Genomic DNA, 19,323 nt, shown 5'->3' with positions numbered 1-19,323 from the left:
AACCATATACGAGTAATTAATTTCCTCCTATTTTGGCACTCTTGTATCCTTGGGAGAAATTGAAGAAAATGTGGGACTTAGGCTGCATCATGTAGCCAATTTTGGCTGATCTAAAAAACTAAGCAGTACAGGTAGTCCTCAGGTTACAAGTAGTATTGGAGACTGCCCATTCCACTCGTAACTCAAAAACCCGTACAGTAAATCTCATACTTCGAATGAGATCACTCCCTTGCTCGTTAAGACGCATGCGGTTCGTTAAGTGCACATGACATGTTGGGGAAGGCCATGGGGTGCCTAGTGATGGAATAGGCCCCCAAGGCCTCCCTGACCCACTAAGATACCTCATGCTTCCCCCTCCCTGCTGCGCCGGACTCACTTACCTTGAAAAGATCCGTCTCCTCTCTGCCGCGGTTTCTGCCTTTGAGGGAGAGGAGAGTCGATGGAAGCTCCTGGGTGCTTGTAATATCATGTAAGTTCAGGCACCCATCCTCTTTTGCAGAGAATGGGAGCCTAAACTCTTGTGGTGTTTGCTCCCACCCCCAACTCCTTTCTGCCACTGCCGGAACAATTTTCACCAGGATGGAGACCTTGGGGAAACTGGAAGCTCCGTCTTGCATGCAAATGCACACTTAGAAACGGAGCGCCTTGCTCTATGGCTCCGTTTTTGTTGGAAAAAGCCATTTCTCAAGCCCCTTCCTGGCAAAAACAACCAAAGAGCGAGGCACGCTCGCTCCGGAGGCTTATTTTCATCAGGAAGGGGCTTGAGTTTCCAAGCCCTGATGCTGGCGGAGTGAGGCAGTAGCGGCCAGAGCAGACCTTTCCCTGTCTTCCCTCGCTTCCCTAAAGCCTCCTTTCACTAACCTTCCAGCTTCGTTCTCCATCACCACGTGTAGGGTAATAAAAAGAAGTCTGTGGGACTACCGGTAAAAAAAAGTTCAACAGATCTTCCAACTTTGCGAGATCTTTTTTTTTTTCTTCACGAGAAGTTGGAAGGTCAAATTGATCTTTTTTTTTTTTAATCCCACAAACTTCTTTTGTTGCCCTGCAGAATGTGGTTGCCCTGGCGTGGGGATTAGGATGTTACATTGTGGATGCCCTGGGGTGTGGTGGGGGTTAGGATTTGGCATTGTGGATGCCCTGGGGTGTGGTGGGGGCTAGGATTTGGCATTGTGGATTGTGGAGTGTTTGTGCTCTGGTGGGGCTATTCAAAATGCAGGGATTCCCTGCGTTTTGAAGCACCTTCTGTGTGCATGGAAAGGGGTGTTCTGTTTCTCAAGCACCCCATTCCAAGTCTTTCAATGCCTATAGAGCGCTTCCAAATGCAGCCAGTCTCTGCGTTTGGAAGCACTCCATAGGTGCTTGAGAAACGGAGCTTTCTGCCAGATCTCCGTTGGGATAAAAAATGTTTCAGCACCTATGGAGCGCTTCCATACACAGGGACTGGCTGTGTTTGGAAGCGCTCTAAAGATGCTGAAAGACTTTTTATCCCAATGGAGATCTGGCAGAGACTGCAAGCTCCGTATGCCTGGAATGGGGTGCTTGAGAAACGGAGCCTTCTGCCAGTTTGAATTTTAATTTGTATTTGTATTTAAATGTCATATTTCAGGGGAAAAATGGGGGATGCTCTAAGATGGAAAACACCCATTCATCCTTATGAAAGGAAGTGATTAGGGCTGTGTGTTTTTATTGTTAGTGGTAGATAATCTCTCTTTGTACTATTCTGAGCTTGTTTAGTTGCTAGGTGTTGTCAGACTAGGTAACTAAAAATAACAAACAACAGGAGGTTGTTATGAGATGACTGTAACTAGCTGGATTGATTTTGCAATGTGAAGGAGGTTCAACCTTTGGCATTTTTGATAAATGATTTTCCTGTTTTTTTAATCCTTTCATGTTTCAGAGTCTCATTATTATTTATGCTTCTTATGTACAAAAGTGACAAGTGTTTTACTCTTTAAGCAGAATTCTTGCACTATGAAACAATAGGAAAGATCTCATTCTGTCTATGCTGGTTTGAAACTGTTTTTTGCCATGATACCGTTCCAACTTATGAATATAGAATAGAATAGAATAGAATAGAATAGAATAGAATAGAATAGAATAGAATAGAATAGAATAGAAGCTGTTTGGAGGTCTTCTAGTCTAGCCCCCTGCTCGAGCAGGAGAACCTATATCGTCTCAGACAGGTGGATGTCCAGTCTCTTCTTAAAAATCTCCAGTGATGGAGCGCCCACGATGTTTGGAGGTAAGCTGTTCCACTGGTTAATTGTTCTCACTGCCAGGAAATTTCTCCTTAGTTCCAGGTTGCTTCTCTCTTTGGTCAGTTTCCAACTGTTATTTCTCGTCCTTCCATCTGGTGCTTTGGTGAACTGATTGGTCTATAGTTTCCTGAGTCCATTTTCCCCCCCTTTCTTGAAGATGGGGACCACATCAGCCTTTTTCCAATCCTCTGGTACTTCCCCATTGCTCCAGGATTTATGGAGGATGCGGTGCAATGATACTGAGATAACCTCTGCCCTGAGATAACCTCTGCCGGCTCTTTCAGAACTGTGGGATGTAGCCTGTCGGGTCCCAGTGATTTATATTCATCAAGGTTGGATAGGTGCTCCCTTGCCGTTTTCTTGCTTATTTTAATTTTTGTTTCTGGTATGTCTTTTGCAGTGATTTTTTTGGTTTATTGGGCTGTACTTTTTGTGTGAAGACTGACACAAAGTATGAGTTAAGCAGCTCTGCTTTCTCCCTGTTGCCTGTAATTTCTTTGCCATCTTCTCCCTTTAGCAGGCCTACAGTTTCCTTGATTTTTTTCTTGTTGTTAATATGTTGGAAGAAGTTTTTTTATTGGCCTTGATTTCTGTTTCTAGCCTTTGTTTGTTCTGAGCCTTTGCTTTCCTGACTTCGTCTTTGCATGCTCTGGCTGTCTTCTGGTAATCGGCTTTAGTTATGTGCCCCTGTTCCATTTTTTGTATTTGTCCTTTTTGTTTTTTAGTTTGTTAGTGAGTTTTTTGTGCAGCCATGCTGGTTTCTTCTTGGATTTCTTGTTTTTCTTTCTCCGAGGTATTGTGCTGGTCTGGGCTTTTGTGATCACATTTTTCAGGGCTTCCCATGCTTCCTGGGTTGTTTTCCCCTTTAGGATTTTCATCCATAGGATTTTTCCTAGGTTCTCTCTTAGTTTGTTAAAGTCAGCTCTTTTGAAGTTTTGGACTTTGGTTGGATTGTTTTCTATTGCTGATGTTTGCATTATATTAAATTCTAGTATGACGTGGTCACTTTCGCCCAGGGTTCGCGTAATTTCAATTCCCTCTATCACTTCTTCTCTGTTTGTAAGGATTAAGTCCAGTATAGCTTTACATCTAGTTCCCTCCTCCACCTTTTGAGTGACAAAGTTGTCGGCTAGGTTGGTCAGGAATCTATTTGATCTCCTGCTCACTGCAGAGTTTGTCTCCCAGTTGATATCTGGGTAGTTGAAGTCTCCCATTACTACTGTGGTGTGCTTCCTGCATGCATTTGTTGGTTGGTTGGCAAAGAGTTCCTCTATTTCATCTGGTTGATTGGGTGGTCTGTAATAAACACCTATGGCAATGTCACTTGTGTTTTATTTTATATTGACCCATATATTTTCTGGAGAAATTTTGTCTTGGGTCATGTGCATTTCTGCAGCTATGTAGTGTTCTCTTACATATAGTGCAACTCCCCCTCCTCTTTTTATAGACCTGTTTCTTTTGAACAATTTGTATTCATCCATCTGTCCATTCCATTCATGAGTTTCGTCCCACCAGGTTTCTGTAATGCCAGCTATGGTCATTCCCTCCCTCGTGCACTATTGCTTTTAGTTCGCCCTGTTTATTCCTAACCTTTGAGCATTTGTATATAAGCATTTAAGACTTTCATGCCTGTCCATAGGAGTGTTTCCTGTGTCTCCTGGTTGTTGTTTGCGTTCTTTTTTTCATCTCTGCTTACCTCATTGTTTGATTTGCTTTCTTGGGATTTATGATTGGTTTTGGGTTCTAGAGATTCTAGAGATTGGTAGCCCTCCCCCCTCAGTTTTAGTTTAAAGCCCTCCTGATGAGGTGGGCCAGTCTTTTTCCAAGTACATTTTTGCCTGTTTTTGTGAGATGTAGCCCATCCCTTGCCAATAGTCCTTCATGTATGAAGTACAGTCCGTGATCCAGGAAACCAAAGTTTTCTTGGCGACACCAACCCTTTAGCCAATGGTTTATTTTTAAGATCCTCAGATGGAAAACAGAAGAAATTCTCTGTAGAGCGATTTGGTTGGTAAACAAACTGAAGCGGGTCAAATGGTGGCGGGAGGCTAGATACAATAATGTCTTTTATCAGCTTCTCAAAGCATTTCATATTGATAGATGTCAGTGCAATCGGACAGTAATCATTGAGGCCTGTAATTGTGGACTTTTTTGGCACTGGTAAAATGATGGCCGTCTTAAAACACGATGGGACCACTGCCTGCTGCAATGAGAGATTGAAAATATATCTAAGAACACAAGCCAGCTCATCTGCATATTCCCTAAGAACTTGCCCAGGAATATTATCTGGGCCAGCTGCCTTCGGAATGTTAACTTTCCCCAGTGTTTTCCGGACAGAGGTGACATCAAAGCTAAGCACTTGCTTGTGAGGATGGGGCACAGCTTTCCTAGCAGGAGTGCCATTTGATGCCTCAAATCTTCCAAAAAATGTATTCAGCTCGTTTAGGAAGTCTGTGTCGTCCTTGCATCTTGATGGAGCCACTTTATAATCTGTAATGGCCTGGATTCCTTGCCACATGCGTCTGGTGTTTGTTGGGTCCTGAAAAAAGTTCTGAATTTTCTGGCAATGGGCTTGCTTTTCACCTTTAATGGCACTTTGCAAATTAGCTCTGGCTGTTCTAAGTAAGTGCCAGCATATTGCCGGATTTAAAAGCCACATTCTGTGCTTTCAGCATCTTGTGGACCTCATAAGTCATAATATGAAATGAAAATAAAAAATAGGGTACATAATACCAGTGGCGGTACATCTTGGCATTTTATTCGCAAAAACTGATTCAGATGTTCTTGCTTTTAACCTATTTCTTTTGGAAGATTTTTATCCTTGTATGTTTGCAGTGATGAAGGATTTTAAAACAGTTTAATGCACATATTCATAGAATTCCCATGGTCTGAATAAAAACAACATCCTATTGCTGAATAGTTTTATTCCACCAGTATAACATACACATGCATAGCTCTAATGTTCCCAGTGGTTAATGGAATTCTAAATCATTTGATTTTGTGGCTGCTATTATCTAGTTTTCTAACTGTTCACAATAAAAAAATGCTTATGAAGCCAGTAGTGCTGCTTAGATCCTTGTTCCCAATTTAGTAATTTACAATTGTAAATTAAATTAAAATCTATGCCTTATTACACTTTTCTCTTTTTTTAAACTGGGGATTGTAGCAGTTGAACTCTAACATATCTTAATACAGAATACCCGATGGTAGAAATTTGCTTTCGTATTGTAATCATGCTCTCAGAACCCATGGAGTGTATAATTGCTTATTCTATCTAATCTTTCCTTTTTCTCATCAACTATTGCATAAAACAGAAAAATATTAACAGATTATTATCTTAGCCCCACCCACACTTCTTGAACTGACTGAATAGCGCAGTTAGAACAGCTAAAGCTGACAAAGCTCTGAATCATAATTGATAATCATACCTCAACTTTCAGGTGTGTGAATCATAAATTCCTGCTTGATTCACACCTTGCTTTTTAATCTAGTTTACTCTGTTTGTAGTGATAAGAGGAAAAACATATTTTAAGTCCAGAACAAGCAGAAAATATGTGGAAGAAGCTCAGATACTCACCTCCCTAATTTACATGAATATAAAAAAGGGTGACTGTACAGCATAATCGGATTTGCAACTTTCTATTACTATAATCTAGTCTAAAAAGTAGATTTGCTTTCCTGCACAGTTGATTGCTGATCTGTCTATCTGGTGGGCTAACAAGATATAAAATTAGTATACCAAAAAAATTAAGAGGGAGGGAGATGTGCAGTTGAGAAATATGAAATATAAATAAGTTTTTATTTATTCATATTAGATTTTAATGCTTTGGCTTTCATATGCATGATATATTTTAGAAAGAGAAACAAAAAGTAACTTTTGAAAATATTGAGACTCATCTGTTTTTAACATTCTTGAAATAAAAACTTTATGTAACAGTTTTGTAAGAGATCCAACATATTCTCTGTTATAATAGAAATATTGGATTTACTATCAGGAATGCTTTCTAAAGATACCCAGCTTTTACTTAGATGTATATTTGAGTAATAACATGATACATAATGTAATATGAAGCTATATAGGTTAAATATCTTTTTAAAAAACCATCCTGATATACAGATGTGCAAAAAGAATGAGAGAGAGAGAGAGAGAGAGAGAATGTGTGTGTGGGTGTATTCAGAATATTGAACACTGATTTTATACCAACTATTTATTAAATTTAAATCTTTATTAAATTTAAATGGGGCGGAATGATGTTCCAAAGGGAGAATGCTACCCCAGAAAAGGTTTTCCTTGTGGCTCCCACCAGATGAAGTTCCTTGGAAGATAGAACCTGCAACATGCCCCTCCTTGCAGGGCTGATATGATGGGTAAATGTAACTGGGGAGAGCACTCTTGGTGCCGTGTAGGCATAACCAGCACTTTGAATTGGACCCAGAACTGGAATGGCAAACATTGCAGTTTGTGGAGCAGAGATGTAATGTGCAGTTCTAAGAATACAAGTAACTGTCCATGCCACTGCATTGTGCACCAACTGAATTTTCTAGAGATGAACCGATTACAGTAATCTGTACAAGTGACTAGGGCATGAATGAATGAGAGTAGAGATCCAGGAATGGGCATAACATGAACTGGCACAATGGCCTTCCCAGCTATGACTGCCAACTACTCCTTGAGCTGGAATTGTGTGTCCAAATCCCTCCCTCCCCAAACTGCACACAGATTTGCTTTAGAGCAGGGCTTTTCAACTTTTTCACCCATTGTGCCACTTTTAGGATATGGCAACATCCGAGTACCACCAGTCGCCTAGCAAGGTGTCAAAAACCTGATGACCCCCCCCAAAGGAAAATGTAATGAAGTACTGGTAGTCCTCGACTTACAACAGTTCGCTTAGTGACTGTTCGAAGTTACAATGGCACTGAAAAAAGTGCTGAGCAAGACACCTGCCTGCCCACCCAGCGGCGCTCTTCCTCCTGTCCGAGGTTTTCATTGTGAGCATTTCTGTTGAGGATTGGCAGCGGGGGGTGGGGTGGGGGGATGTTTGGTTTTTATTTCTCTCCCCCCCCCCCTGTCTGCTGGGTGGTTGCAGCAGGTTTTGGTCACTTCACATGACCCTGGGACACTGTGACCGTCATAAATATGAATCAGTTGCCAAGCATCTGAATGTAAATCACAAGACCCTGGAGAGGCTGCAACATTCCAGCTGATCGGCGCTTCTTCTGGGCTCAGCAGAAGCACCAGGATCAGTGCTGAGCTCCAGCTGGAGCCTGGTGCTGATCCTGGCGCTTCCGCTGAGCCCTGACAGCCCTGCAGCTCCAGCCGTCTCTCGCTCAGGCTTGTGTGGTGCTGCCACCGGTTCAGCTCATTCCCCTCCGCAGCTATCACTTTTATAGGATGGCCGCGTACCACCTGCCAGGTGCCAATGTACCACAGGTGGTACCCGTACCATTGGTTGAAAAGACCTGCTTTAGAGCACTAAAGAAGGTAAATTCCTAGATTCAGGCAGCCTCAAAACTGAAAGCCACTCGGTCTTGTCAGGTTTGAATTGGAGCCTGTTCCACATCTAAACCTCCAGGCATGTAGATGCCACATCAACAGCATTCCTTACTTTTCCAGGGATGGAGATGTACAGCTGTGTATCAACACAATATTGATGATACCTCTCCTAATGGTGAGAGGTGACTTCACCTAGCAGCTTTATGTAACTGTTAAACAGGAACAGAGAGAATATCAAACCCTGCTGCCCTCCACATAGTAGGGGTTGAGGGTAGGACCACTTGCTATCAATCAGCAGTCCTAGAACTGGCCTCAGAGAAAAAACAGAAAACCAACACAATACAGTACTGCCCATTCCCAGAAGTTGCTCCAGTAGCATGCCATGGTTAATGTTATCATAGCTAAAAACTTTGAATTGATTCTGAAACTAGAAAAAGATACTTGACACGATAGTTATCTGTTTTTCATGTAGATGGTGGACATTGATATAGAAAATGTGTTGTAAAAGAAATCCCCCGGTTCAAAACCAGGCCGTGGGAGAAATGGGCAGGCACACGAGCGTGCAGCTCCACTTGTGCGAGCGGCGGGTGCTTGCACTCACGTGCGAAGCTCCATTCACACAAATGGAGCTCTGCACGCAAGGGCCCTCTTGTGCGAGTGGAGCTTCGCGTGCAAGCACAAGCACCCTCCGCTTGCGCGCAAAGCTCCACTCTCATGAGTGGAAGATGCACACGCCTGCCACTCGCCTCGCCTCCTCCCGGTGCCAGGCCGGGGAGCTGGAGAGGTTGGGGACCACTGCTGTAAAGCATCAAGCTCTACTGTAGAAATAATCAAATTATCACAGTATTGTCCAAATCCATGGTGTGCTTCTGATATATATTGTTCTCTGAAACCCATTTGGAAAGTCTCCAAAGGGAGACTTTGTATTGTTTCCTGTTGCTATCCTGTTTGTTCCTGACTATAACAACAGAATTGCAATACTGTGGGTTTTCCTCCCTCCTTTTATCTAATTAGCACTTTGTAGGTTAATGTATTTCTATTTGAACAGATGAGGGAATTGAAGGCGAACTCATCAAATTCGCAGATGACACCAAACTAGCAGGAGTAGCCAATACCCCAGAAGACAAACTCTGGATCCAAAAAGATCTTGACAAACTCGAACAATGGGCCCTATCCAACAAAATGAGTTTCAGTGTGGAGAAAAGCAAACTCTTACATTTCGGCAGGAAAAACCAAAGGTACAAATACAGATTGGGCGAGACCTGGCTCAAAAACAGTAACTGTGAGAGGGACCTTGGAGTCCTAGTGGACAATCACTTAACTATGAGCCAGCAGTGTGCAGCTGCAACCAAAAAAGCTAATACAGTCTTGGGTTATATAAACAGGGGCATAGAATCAAGATCACACGAAGTATTAGTACCGCTTTATAAAGCCCTAGTAAGACCACACCTCAAATACTGCAGCCAATTTTGGTCACCATATCACAAATAAAGATGTTGAGAGACTGGAAAAAATCCAGAGAAGAGCAACTAAGATGAACAAAGGCCTGGAGATCAAAACATACGAAGAACATCTGTGGAACTTGGGTTTGGCCAGTCTAAAGAAAAGATGGGGAGACATGATAGTAGTGTTCCAGTATCTGAGGGACTGCCACAAGGCAGAGGGGGACAGGTTGTTCACCAGAGCACCAAAGGGAAGGACAAGAAACAATGGTTGGAAACTGATCAAAGAGAGAAGCAATCTGGAATTAAGGAGAAACTTCCTGATAGTGAGGACAATCAACCAGTGGAACAGCTTACCCCCAGAAATCGTGGGCGCTCCATCGCTGGAAGTTTTTGAAAAGAGACTGGACAATTATCTGACTGAGATGGTACAGGACTTCCTGCTTGAGCAGGGGCTGGACTAGAAGACCTCCAAGGTCCCTTCCAGCTCTATTCTATTCAAACTACAGTGATTATTAGAGTACTGTGAGCAAACACTGGGAGTCATGGGAGAGAACCCAATGCTCACAGCCTCAAATGAAGATGTTTTAAAGCAGCGGTCCCCAACCTTTCCAGAATCCCAGCCCAGCCCAGGAAAGGGGGCCATGTGAGTTGCAGGCGGATGTGCGCATGCAGTCAGCTCTATTTGTGCAAGTGGCACGTGCACACCCTCCACTCATGCAAAAGGAGCTTCACATGTGAGTGTAGGGTGCTTGCGCTTGTACACAAAACCATTCACGTGAGCAGGAGAAACATGTGCGAAGCTCCACTGGCACTAGTGGAGGGTGCTTGAGCAGAGGGCATTTGGGCTTGCATGCAAAACTCCACTCGTGCAAGCGGAGGGCTCGCTTGCTCGCTTGTCCTTTTCTCCTGTGACCCAGTTTCGAACAGGCCGCAGCACGATAGTGGGCCGGGGGTTAGGGACCTCTGTTTTAAAGGACACTGGGTCTGCCCGATCCACTTTCTAAAGAATATTTAAATGTGTAAAGTAAATAAAGAGGAAGAAACCAGTTATAAAGATTTAGAAATAAATGCAAAATGTTTACCAGGATTTTGAAATAAGATTAAAAGGATTAAATTTGGAATATTGCCTCACTTAAAGTATTTTTTTAATTAAATAAACAGATAACATATATCTCTGTGCTAGCTTCAGCAGCATGTATACTAAAAATACACATCTCTGGGAAAGAAGAATATTTAAATTTGTTAAAGATGATGGCTGACTGTATAAAAATGAAGGGAAACATGAAATTCTGAGAAGACCATGTGATTACAGAACTATGGCGAGCTGAAAGGACTAAGGTGTTATGGACAAAGCCTCTCATTTTCTACTCCACTTTTATGGATTACAAATTTGAAATAAAACTGGTCATTATAAAGGAAGTTAAAGCTATGGAAGGAGAAAAGAGGCTTGTTGAACCAGAAGAATATATTTGTATTCTATTATATATATTCATATTCTACTATAAACAATAAATTCATAAAAGAGCATACATTCCATTGGTTAGCAAGATTATGTGTATAAAATTGACATATATTGAAGTACTCATAGCAGAAGGTAAAATAACTACTTTTGCAGAATACTGAACTCTTTTGGGGGGCTTTGAACTAAAATGGAAAGAGCTAAAATGACAATTTTTAGACGACACTTAAAAAAATGTTGAATAAAAAGGAATTATGAAGAGAGATAACTTTATAATAGCTGTGATGAGGGTCAGAAGTCACTTTATTTTTTCTTTAAAATTCTATTATTCCCTGCACATTTTCTCTTCTTTTATATACAGTATTCTTTTTTTCAAGTAAAAATTCTCAATAAAAATTATTGTTAAACAACCTTTTTCCAGAATTTAAAAAAGAGCACACTAAGCAAGTTAGTGCGCCATTCCAAATAGATTGGATCACTGAGCATGTGAAGTATTAGCATTTATTATAGAGGTTATTCCATTTGCCTTGCCTCTTAAAAAAAGGAGGCATCTATACTAATGGAAATATATTGTCTGAATACCGTTAGCTTAGTACACTTAGTACATAGTAAATACATTGAGCAGAAGATCCTCTGCTGGAACTATTAGCATCTGCATTTCAAATATATGTTCTAGTTTTATTTATCTTAATACTATAATACTGTTGTTTGTGTTGTGTCTCATCTTGACAACATTTCTTGTTCTATAGTCAACATAGTGTGGCTCTGAGAGCTAATTTCTCTCAGGATAAAAGAAAGCCAATGGGTTCAAACACCGAGAAGGTAAAGCCCAGCTACTCTGTTTGTATAATTTCAGTTCTGAAGCTTTAATTTAAAAATGGAAAAAATATTTAGCCTTGCAGAAACCATGCTATAAGGCAGAACTGCATTGTGAGACATGAATCTGAGCTCAAATCATATAGCCATTGTTTGGAGAAGAAGCTCCAATTTGAGGTCACAATAGTTACGGTTTCATTAATAGAATGGACACATAGTTATCTGTTGATAATCTGATATCTAATGATTTTTGTTTACTTCCATTTAAAATACTGTGACAGTAAAACAACAAGAAATTGTATAAATTGCTTCTTCAGTGAGTCTGCTTAATGGGGCCAGAGCAGGTATGCAGATATGTTAAATAATCTGTCTTCAGTGTGATTTGTTGATGCAATTCAAGTCCATCATTATTTTACAATCTTATAAAGAAAAGGTTTCACTATTATATCTATTTTGTAAAGATTGGGAGAAATTAAGAGTATGATAAATATAATGTAATTTAAAATGCAAGAAACACATCTGAATATTAGTGTTACTCTTTTAGGAACAATTGAGTAGTAGACCTAGTATACAAATTATCTCAGGACAAATCTGCACCATTTAGTAAAATGGGCGCCCAGGCTAATTGCCATCCAGTTAGCAGATTTACAGTGCTTTTGGTGAAAACGTTGGTTCCAACTGCCCTGCCTTTAAATTTTCCCAGAACACAGAAAATCCATTTAAGAGCCATCACTAAAGATAACTGCCTTGAAATAAATTAGTGAAGCCACTGGACAAATAAATAATTTGGTCATATCAGTCTATGTAAGATTACTTATTTATATGCCTTGTAATACAGACAACTTAGACAGAGTTTGGAGCATGAGGAAATGTGATTGGATTCTTCCCTGGTTTATTTTCATCTGATGTTTGTTAAATGTTCAGATCTTGGTTCATAGCCAGCCTTTCTCTGAAGAAGAACATGAAGCAATTGGAGCATACAGGTAGCTTTAAAAAGAGAGAAATAGATATAAAGAAAGCTTAACATTACTGAGCATATTTGCTTATTTATTCCTTATTTATTAACATGTATAAATTTAGGTATGCAACAGCACACTTTGTATGCTCACTATTAACCTTGTAAGATAGTGCCATTTGAATTCAATTAAAAATAGCTTATGTAACAGGTATTTATAGTTTTAATTTATGATGTGTAGATGTGTTGGATTTATTATTGTTGTAAATCTTTTGATTAAGTTTTGATTTTAAAGTAGATTATGCATTTTCTAAATATGTTAATTAAATTTCACAGTCTTTGTTGTTAAAAAGTACTACTTTAAAAATGATTCTTTAGTTGCTCTGGGACCAAGGGGGCATTTAAAAATTCTAATGCTGACAGCAAGTACAGCAGGTCAGCTGAGGCCACAGTAATCTCATGGCTCCTATCTGATATCTCATTTTGGAACTCAAGTCTTTTTCTCCTTCTTGAGGCCAAGGAGAGACATTCAAATAAATGAGTATGCTGTCATAAGTCATAAGATAATCACTTTCCTGAAACGTGTCAGAGGAATGTAAAAAATGAGAAATGTTAACTTTAGAAATTTAGACATTCTAAGCCAGGTCTTTTTATTTGTTTGTTTATTTTGAGGTAAAAGTCACAAGACATTACATCAGAGGATTTTATTCAAGGCAAGTGCCTCATATCCAAGCCTCCTTGTAGAAAGGCATCTGGTTCCAACACTTCACATATAAATGAATCTGTTTGTGATTATATAAGTAGCTAATCTAGTAAGAACATCCTTAGAGATGCTGTCATCTAACTATATAGGAAGCTTCTAGTCAGATCTGGCCCAGCTTGGTCCCTTAGGAAAGAAACTCTCTCAACTTCATTTGAAGCAAAAAGGCTACTTTTACTAAAAGCCAAGTGGTTACAGTGAGCAAAGCCAGATTAACAGTTTGCGCGCTAAGATTCCCTAGTTAACGTCCCCTTTTCCAGTCCACTCCCGTTATCTTGCCATTGTCCAGTCATATTCGAAGAAGATGTTTTGGTAACAGTCCCTGCAAAGGTTGGATAGATGCAGAGGTGTTACATTCCGTTCCCATGTCCTCAACTTTGGGATGTCTCAGATGGCAGAAAGATTGCTTTCGATTTCCCCCTGTCTTCCTTTCGGTCTGTCTCCTTGTCTCCCCACAGCTCCCTCTCCCCATGGCTTATGACAGACTGGCATCTAGCGAAGCATCGGCAGCTCTGACACTTCTTTTGACAGTTTCATTCTGATGGATCTAATGGATCAAGTAATTAAAAGCAACAGTTGGGAAGTTTGTTCTTTCAGACTTACCAGATTGTGTTGGCGCTCCTAGAGGTTCCCCTGATAGACAGACCTATTGTTCAGTCTGGGGTTCCTTCCAAATTCAGAATTCTTGTTCAAAGAGCAGGTGGCAGTCGTGGCTTGGAGACCTTTGCACAGCTTCATCTAGTGCTCCAGTTGGGCCCATTCCTGGATCGGGAGGCTCTGCTCAGTCACTCATGTCCTAGTCATCTGCATATTGGCCTATCTGTAATAAGCTCTATATGTAGCTGCTGTTGAAGAGTATCTGGAAACTTCAGCTGGGGCAATTTCCAGAAGAGCACATATCACACTTCTGTTCCATGAACTGCATTGGCTGCCAGTCTGCTTCCAGGTCCAATTTAAGAGCAGTTTTTAACATTTAAAGCCCTTAATGGCCTATGGGACTGGGTTCTTCTGAGGGACCATCTCTCCCCAATTACATCAGCCCATCCCATTAGATTGGACAGAGAAAAGATACCAACTCAGGTTAGCTCCATCTCTGTTAAATGTTCCAGCAGTTCCTCAAGACCTGATTATGTCACATGGTCTGGGGGATGCCAGGGAACCAGAGACATTCTTGGATGACTCTTCTGTGGTTGATATATTTACTCCATGTGTTTTGTATATTTAATTTTTTTAGTATTTTAATTTTTAATGTTTTTATATTTTTATAATGATTATTTTTATGTATGGTTTTGTTCAATTGTTGTATGCTTTCCAGAGTTGCTTTTTGTGAGATGGTGGCCATATGAATTTGATGAATAAGTAAATAAATACAAAGGTGATATAATGGCAAAATTCCTAGTAACAAGGCTTATTTTATATTTAAACAGGAACCTGAGGTCCACCAGTCACCATCCTAACTAGTTTAGTATTTGGCATAATAAGCACATATCCAGGCAGTCCTTAAGTTAAAACTGGGGCCGGGACCGGTGTTGCTAAGGGACATGGTAGTAAAGTGGGATGTCCTGTGATCACGTCAAATGGCAATCCAGGCAGTTCTAATTACCTAATCCCAGGATATGTTGGGTCATTAAGAAAGAAGCAGAGGGACTCGGTAAGAAGTGCAGGAGTGAGGCAAAGATTTTGGGGAGGGCCAGCATAGGCCATGCAGGAGAGGGAGGGGGTGCCCCTTGTGGTGCAAGCTTAGAAAGGCTGGGGAATTTGGGTGCAGGGTGCATGTGATTGCAGGGAGACTGTGGTGTGCGAATGCAGGGAGGGTCATCTCCCTGTGTGTGAGGGACCATGGAAAGGGCGTGTGTGAGGCTTGTGAGTGTGCAATTGCAGGAAGGCTGTGGAAAGAGTGCATGTGTCTACATGTGTGTGTATGTGTGCCTGTGTGATCACAGGGAGACCAAGGAAAGAGTGCATGAGGTACATGTGTGTGTGTGTGTGTGTGAGCACAGAGAAGCTGTGGAAAGAGTATAGGGTTCATGTGTATTGCAATCACAGGGAAGCCGAGGGAAGAGGGCATGTAAGTACAAGCTAGTTGCCAAGCACCTGAATGTGACATTGCAGACATTGCAACACTCGTAACATCCCTTCATCCCTTCAGTGGTATGAATGATTGAACAATTGGTGAATGAATGATTGTAACTCAATGACTGCCTGGTAAGAGTCCTATTAAAACAATAGTTTTCAGAAATCTGACATTCTGAAGTCTGACTCATTGATACTTCCTGGGTGTGTGGAATTCCTGCAGAGTGACTTGTCTGAATTCTTTCTTGTCTAAATGCAATTACTTATAGATTTTACTGTGTATTGAAATTTGATATTCTCATAGAAATGTACTGAAAGTAGCATGTTACCTGATTGAAGTTGTGAGCCACAAAACTAGCCATGTATGCCATATCTACCCTGGATTCTTCTCTTAGCCAGTTTTGTTGTATACTTTACACGGATGGAAACTAACCAAAGAGAAAAGCAACCTAGAACTAAGGAGAAATTTCATGACAGTTAGAACAATTAATCAGTGGAACAACCTGCCTCCAGAAGCGGTGAATGCTCCAACACTGGAGGTTTTTAAGAAGAGACTGGACAGCCATTTGTCTGAAATGTATAGTGTTTCCTGCCTGAACAGGGGGTTGGACTAGATGACCTCCAAGGTCCCTTCCAGCTTTATTATTATTGTTGTTGTTGTTATTTCCTAAACAAAATTTAGTGCAATCTTGCTGAAGAAAGAGTGTCTTGGATGTGTTCATTGATTTATATTCATTGCCTATTAACTTGCACAAAGTCATCATACACTATGGCCAGCTCAGTTTTTAGCTGAGATTATGTTCTCCCAAAAAGCTTATTTCATGAAGAATTATATCTGTGATCCTCTGATAAGAATAATGTATCAGCACAATATTGTGCAGTATCTTTTAATAAGGAATTCTATTTCTTCAGTCTCGTGAATTATAAAAGTCATATTGAATTAATTCAAAGTTGCCATAAGGTTTATTTTTTGATTGAAGATTTCTAAAGACTTTTCATGCTTAGTTACGTGTACTCAGATGGAAGTACTTGAAACTAAAATTAGAAAATGTTACCTGCCTAATGATATGTCTAATATAGTCTAATACAGGTAGTCCTCGACTTTCGACCATAATTGAGCCCCAAATTTCTGTTGTAAAATGAGTTTTGCCCCATTTTACAACTTTTCTTGCCACAGTTGTTAAGTAAATCACTGCAGTTGATAAGTTAGAAACCTGGTTGTTAATTGAATCTGGTTTCTCCATTCACTTATCTTCTCAGAAGTTTGCAAAAAGTGATCACATGACCTTGGGACACAGCAAAGGTCATAAATATGAGCCAGTTGCCAAGCATCTGAATTTTGATCACATGGTCATGGGGATGCTGCAAAGGTTGTAACTATGAAAAACGGTCATAAGTCACATTTTTTAGTACCGCTGTAACTTTGAACGGTCACTATGTTGTAAGTCGAGGACTACCTATATTAAAGAAATTGTGAAAGTGGCTTATAGGTAAAGTCAGAATTCACAGTAGCTGGAGACAGAATGGCTTCAAGAGGCAATCAGTTTAAGATTATCATGGTATTCCAAATAGGAGAAGAAAGAAAAATGAAAGAAGTAGTATGGAGGGGTGAAGGGCTGCAAGGTTGCTCTTAGGAAAAAGGGGATAGAGTCTCCCTCTCCCTCCCTCCCTCCCTCCCTTTCTCTCTCCCTCTCTCTTCCCCCCACTCTGAGTAGGATAGTTGTGATAGCACCTGACTTTGGATGTGGTTCAGCAGTGCCCTCTAAAGGGTTTGGGAAGTGAGCCTCACACCGGGAAGTCTGAAAAAAGGTTGTGCAAAATAGTTTGAGTATGAAGTGCTTGAAGCAAGACATGATTTGAACAAAATGTACCTCTTCTATGTGGTGCTCTTTTAGAATCTTCCATGTGGCTTTAGGTCAGTGGTGGCGAACCTATGGCACGGGTGCCAGAGGCGGCACTCAGAGCCCTCTCTGTGGGCACGCGCGCAGTCTCCCCAATCCTACGCCTTCAGCTGGATTTTATAAAACCTTTTGGCTTTAGGCCTCCACCGCTGTGTACAAAAAAAAAGGTTCAATCAATCAGTCAATTTCAACTTCTTGCAGGAAAAAAAAATCTTGCAAAGTTGGAATTGATTGATTGAACTTTTTAGTTCCACCCAGTCTGCTGTTACCATCGCAGCCACGCCCACCCAATGGGCCACACCCAACCAATGGGCCACACCCACCCGGCACCCGACGATGCATAAGTGGGTTTTGGGTTGCAGTTTGGGCACTCGGTCTCTAAAAGGTTTGCCATCCCTGCTCTAGGTGAATGGAATCCTATCTTGCCTCTTTCCATCAGTTATCTTTCGATTATTATTTTTCCTACTTGGACTGCTAAGCAGCATTCATATCCCTGCTGTTCCTGACTTAGGCTGAGTGGGTTAATGCTGAGCTTCGGTGGAGTTTTGGAGCAAATCATAAGGCATTTTAGCAGCACTTGGCACATTCTGCATCTGACTACTTTTGAAGAGGGATAACAGAGGGAGACTAGGATTGCTAAAGAACTGTCTTGGTTGGACTGACTTTATTTGGAATTTACAATATGAAAAAGAATAAGAACCTTGTCTGCCAAGTATAAGTAAAGCGAGGAGCAGCTAAGTACCCTTTTCATTTTTTAAAAAAAAATAAATAACTGTTGCCCCCAGTTGATTTCTATAGAAAAAGGAGGAAAATGTTTGTACTCCATAACCAGGCTTCAAAACAATTTGCAAGCGTCACCTACTCCTTAGGATATGCTGAAGTCTTTATAGCTTTCATTTCTTAAGATGAAAGAGAGTGTTTTCTTTTTCTCTTTTTCTTAATTATTTCTGTTTTTATATTTCTTTATACATTTAATAAAGTTATAAAATATAATTATTTCTTGAGTATTTTTGGGTCATTGTAAAATACTGTATATATTTTTCTTTGTATATGGATATGTATATATTTTAGATACTTCTGTGTCAGAAGAATAGTTTAATCTTTAATGTGACTTTGTCAAATGCATGAAAAAAACATTTTATTAAATATGATTTTGACAATTCTCATTTACCAGTGTGGAAAGTTCAGAGCAGAGTTTGATTTGCAGTGCTTAAAAAGATTTTGCTAAGTGAATCTTAGTCTGTTTTCTTGCTAATTCCAACGCCTGCTGGCCTATCTCTCCCTATCTTATATTCTCTTGTTGTTACTATTACCACTACTGCACTATTATTTTTTTGTCTTTCAGCAAAGGAAATCATATTTGGAACGAAGTGTAAAAGAAGCTGAAGATAATATCCGGGAGATGCTCACAGCTAGAAGAGCACAATAAGCTCCTTGTGTTTGGACTGAATAGTTGAACCCCTACTGTTAAACATTCAGAAATGCGTAAGATACGAAAAACTTGGTTTATGTAACTAGTTGCATCATGTCAACCCAACTTTGTATTTTGATGCACTAAATAAACTACTGAATTTATATACCAGGACTGCTAAATGTGGCCTGAATTTGTTGCTTGAAACAGAATAGAATAGAATTGAAAACATTTATTCAGTGAGAGTGGAGCTCTAGATTGGTGTTTTGCTTTTCTTCAGAAAGGCATGCAAAAGCCAGTAGATTTGGATTACTCAATAATATTTGTTGTGTTGGAAAAAGATTATGAGACTTCAGCACACGGTAGAGACAGGTAAAGCAGTACACTTCTTGCTTTCATTTTGCTGCTTTCAGGGACTGAAAAGCTTGTAAAAAATGATGAAAAAATACAGAAAAATGCAAAGAATTAGGAAAATCCTCTGAACAGATACTATTTTCTAAGACAGCTAGGTTTTGAGATGGCAATGGTTGGAGCATGGATGATTTTTACAATATAAGCAGTTTGGAACGATCGGAAAGGTTCATCGCTGGCAGAGAACAGGTAAGCGTGGCTTTTCAGTAAGGGAATATTTGTGTTTAAATCTCCTTATAGCTTTCTGCCAGATAAGTATCCAATGCTATTATATTGATAGCAGTCTTAAAAATAAATGTAATAGCATTATACGGTTGCTGCCATCTTGTGGATGAGAGTT

At 40.3% G+C, this 19,323-nt stretch overlaps 1 protein-coding gene across 2 annotated transcripts in view; it reads left to right on the top strand.

The window, feature by feature from the left end:
- The window catches only part of PFDN1 (prefoldin subunit 1), a 46,135-nt gene extending 27,389 nt beyond the window's left edge, over positions 1-18,746 (top strand). For both annotated transcript variants that reach the window (XM_015812157.1, XM_015812158.1), the window contains exon 4: positions 18,507-18,746. In XM_015812157.1, coding sequence (XP_015667643.1) covers positions 18,507-18,590 — 84 coding nt within the window. In that variant the 3' untranslated portion in view covers positions 18,591-18,746. The remainder of the gene's footprint in view (positions 1-18,506) is intronic.
- The last annotated feature ends 577 nt before the right edge of the window (positions 18,747-19,323 follow it).

The sequence above is a fragment of the Protobothrops mucrosquamatus genome, unplaced genomic scaffold (assembly GCF_001527695.2).
Source record: "Protobothrops mucrosquamatus isolate PMUCROS unplaced genomic scaffold, P.Mucros_1.0 scaffold71, whole genome shotgun sequence".
Lineage (NCBI taxonomy): Eukaryota > Metazoa > Chordata > Lepidosauria > Squamata > Viperidae > Protobothrops > Protobothrops mucrosquamatus.
This window is presented reverse-complemented; position numbering and strand designations above follow the sequence as displayed.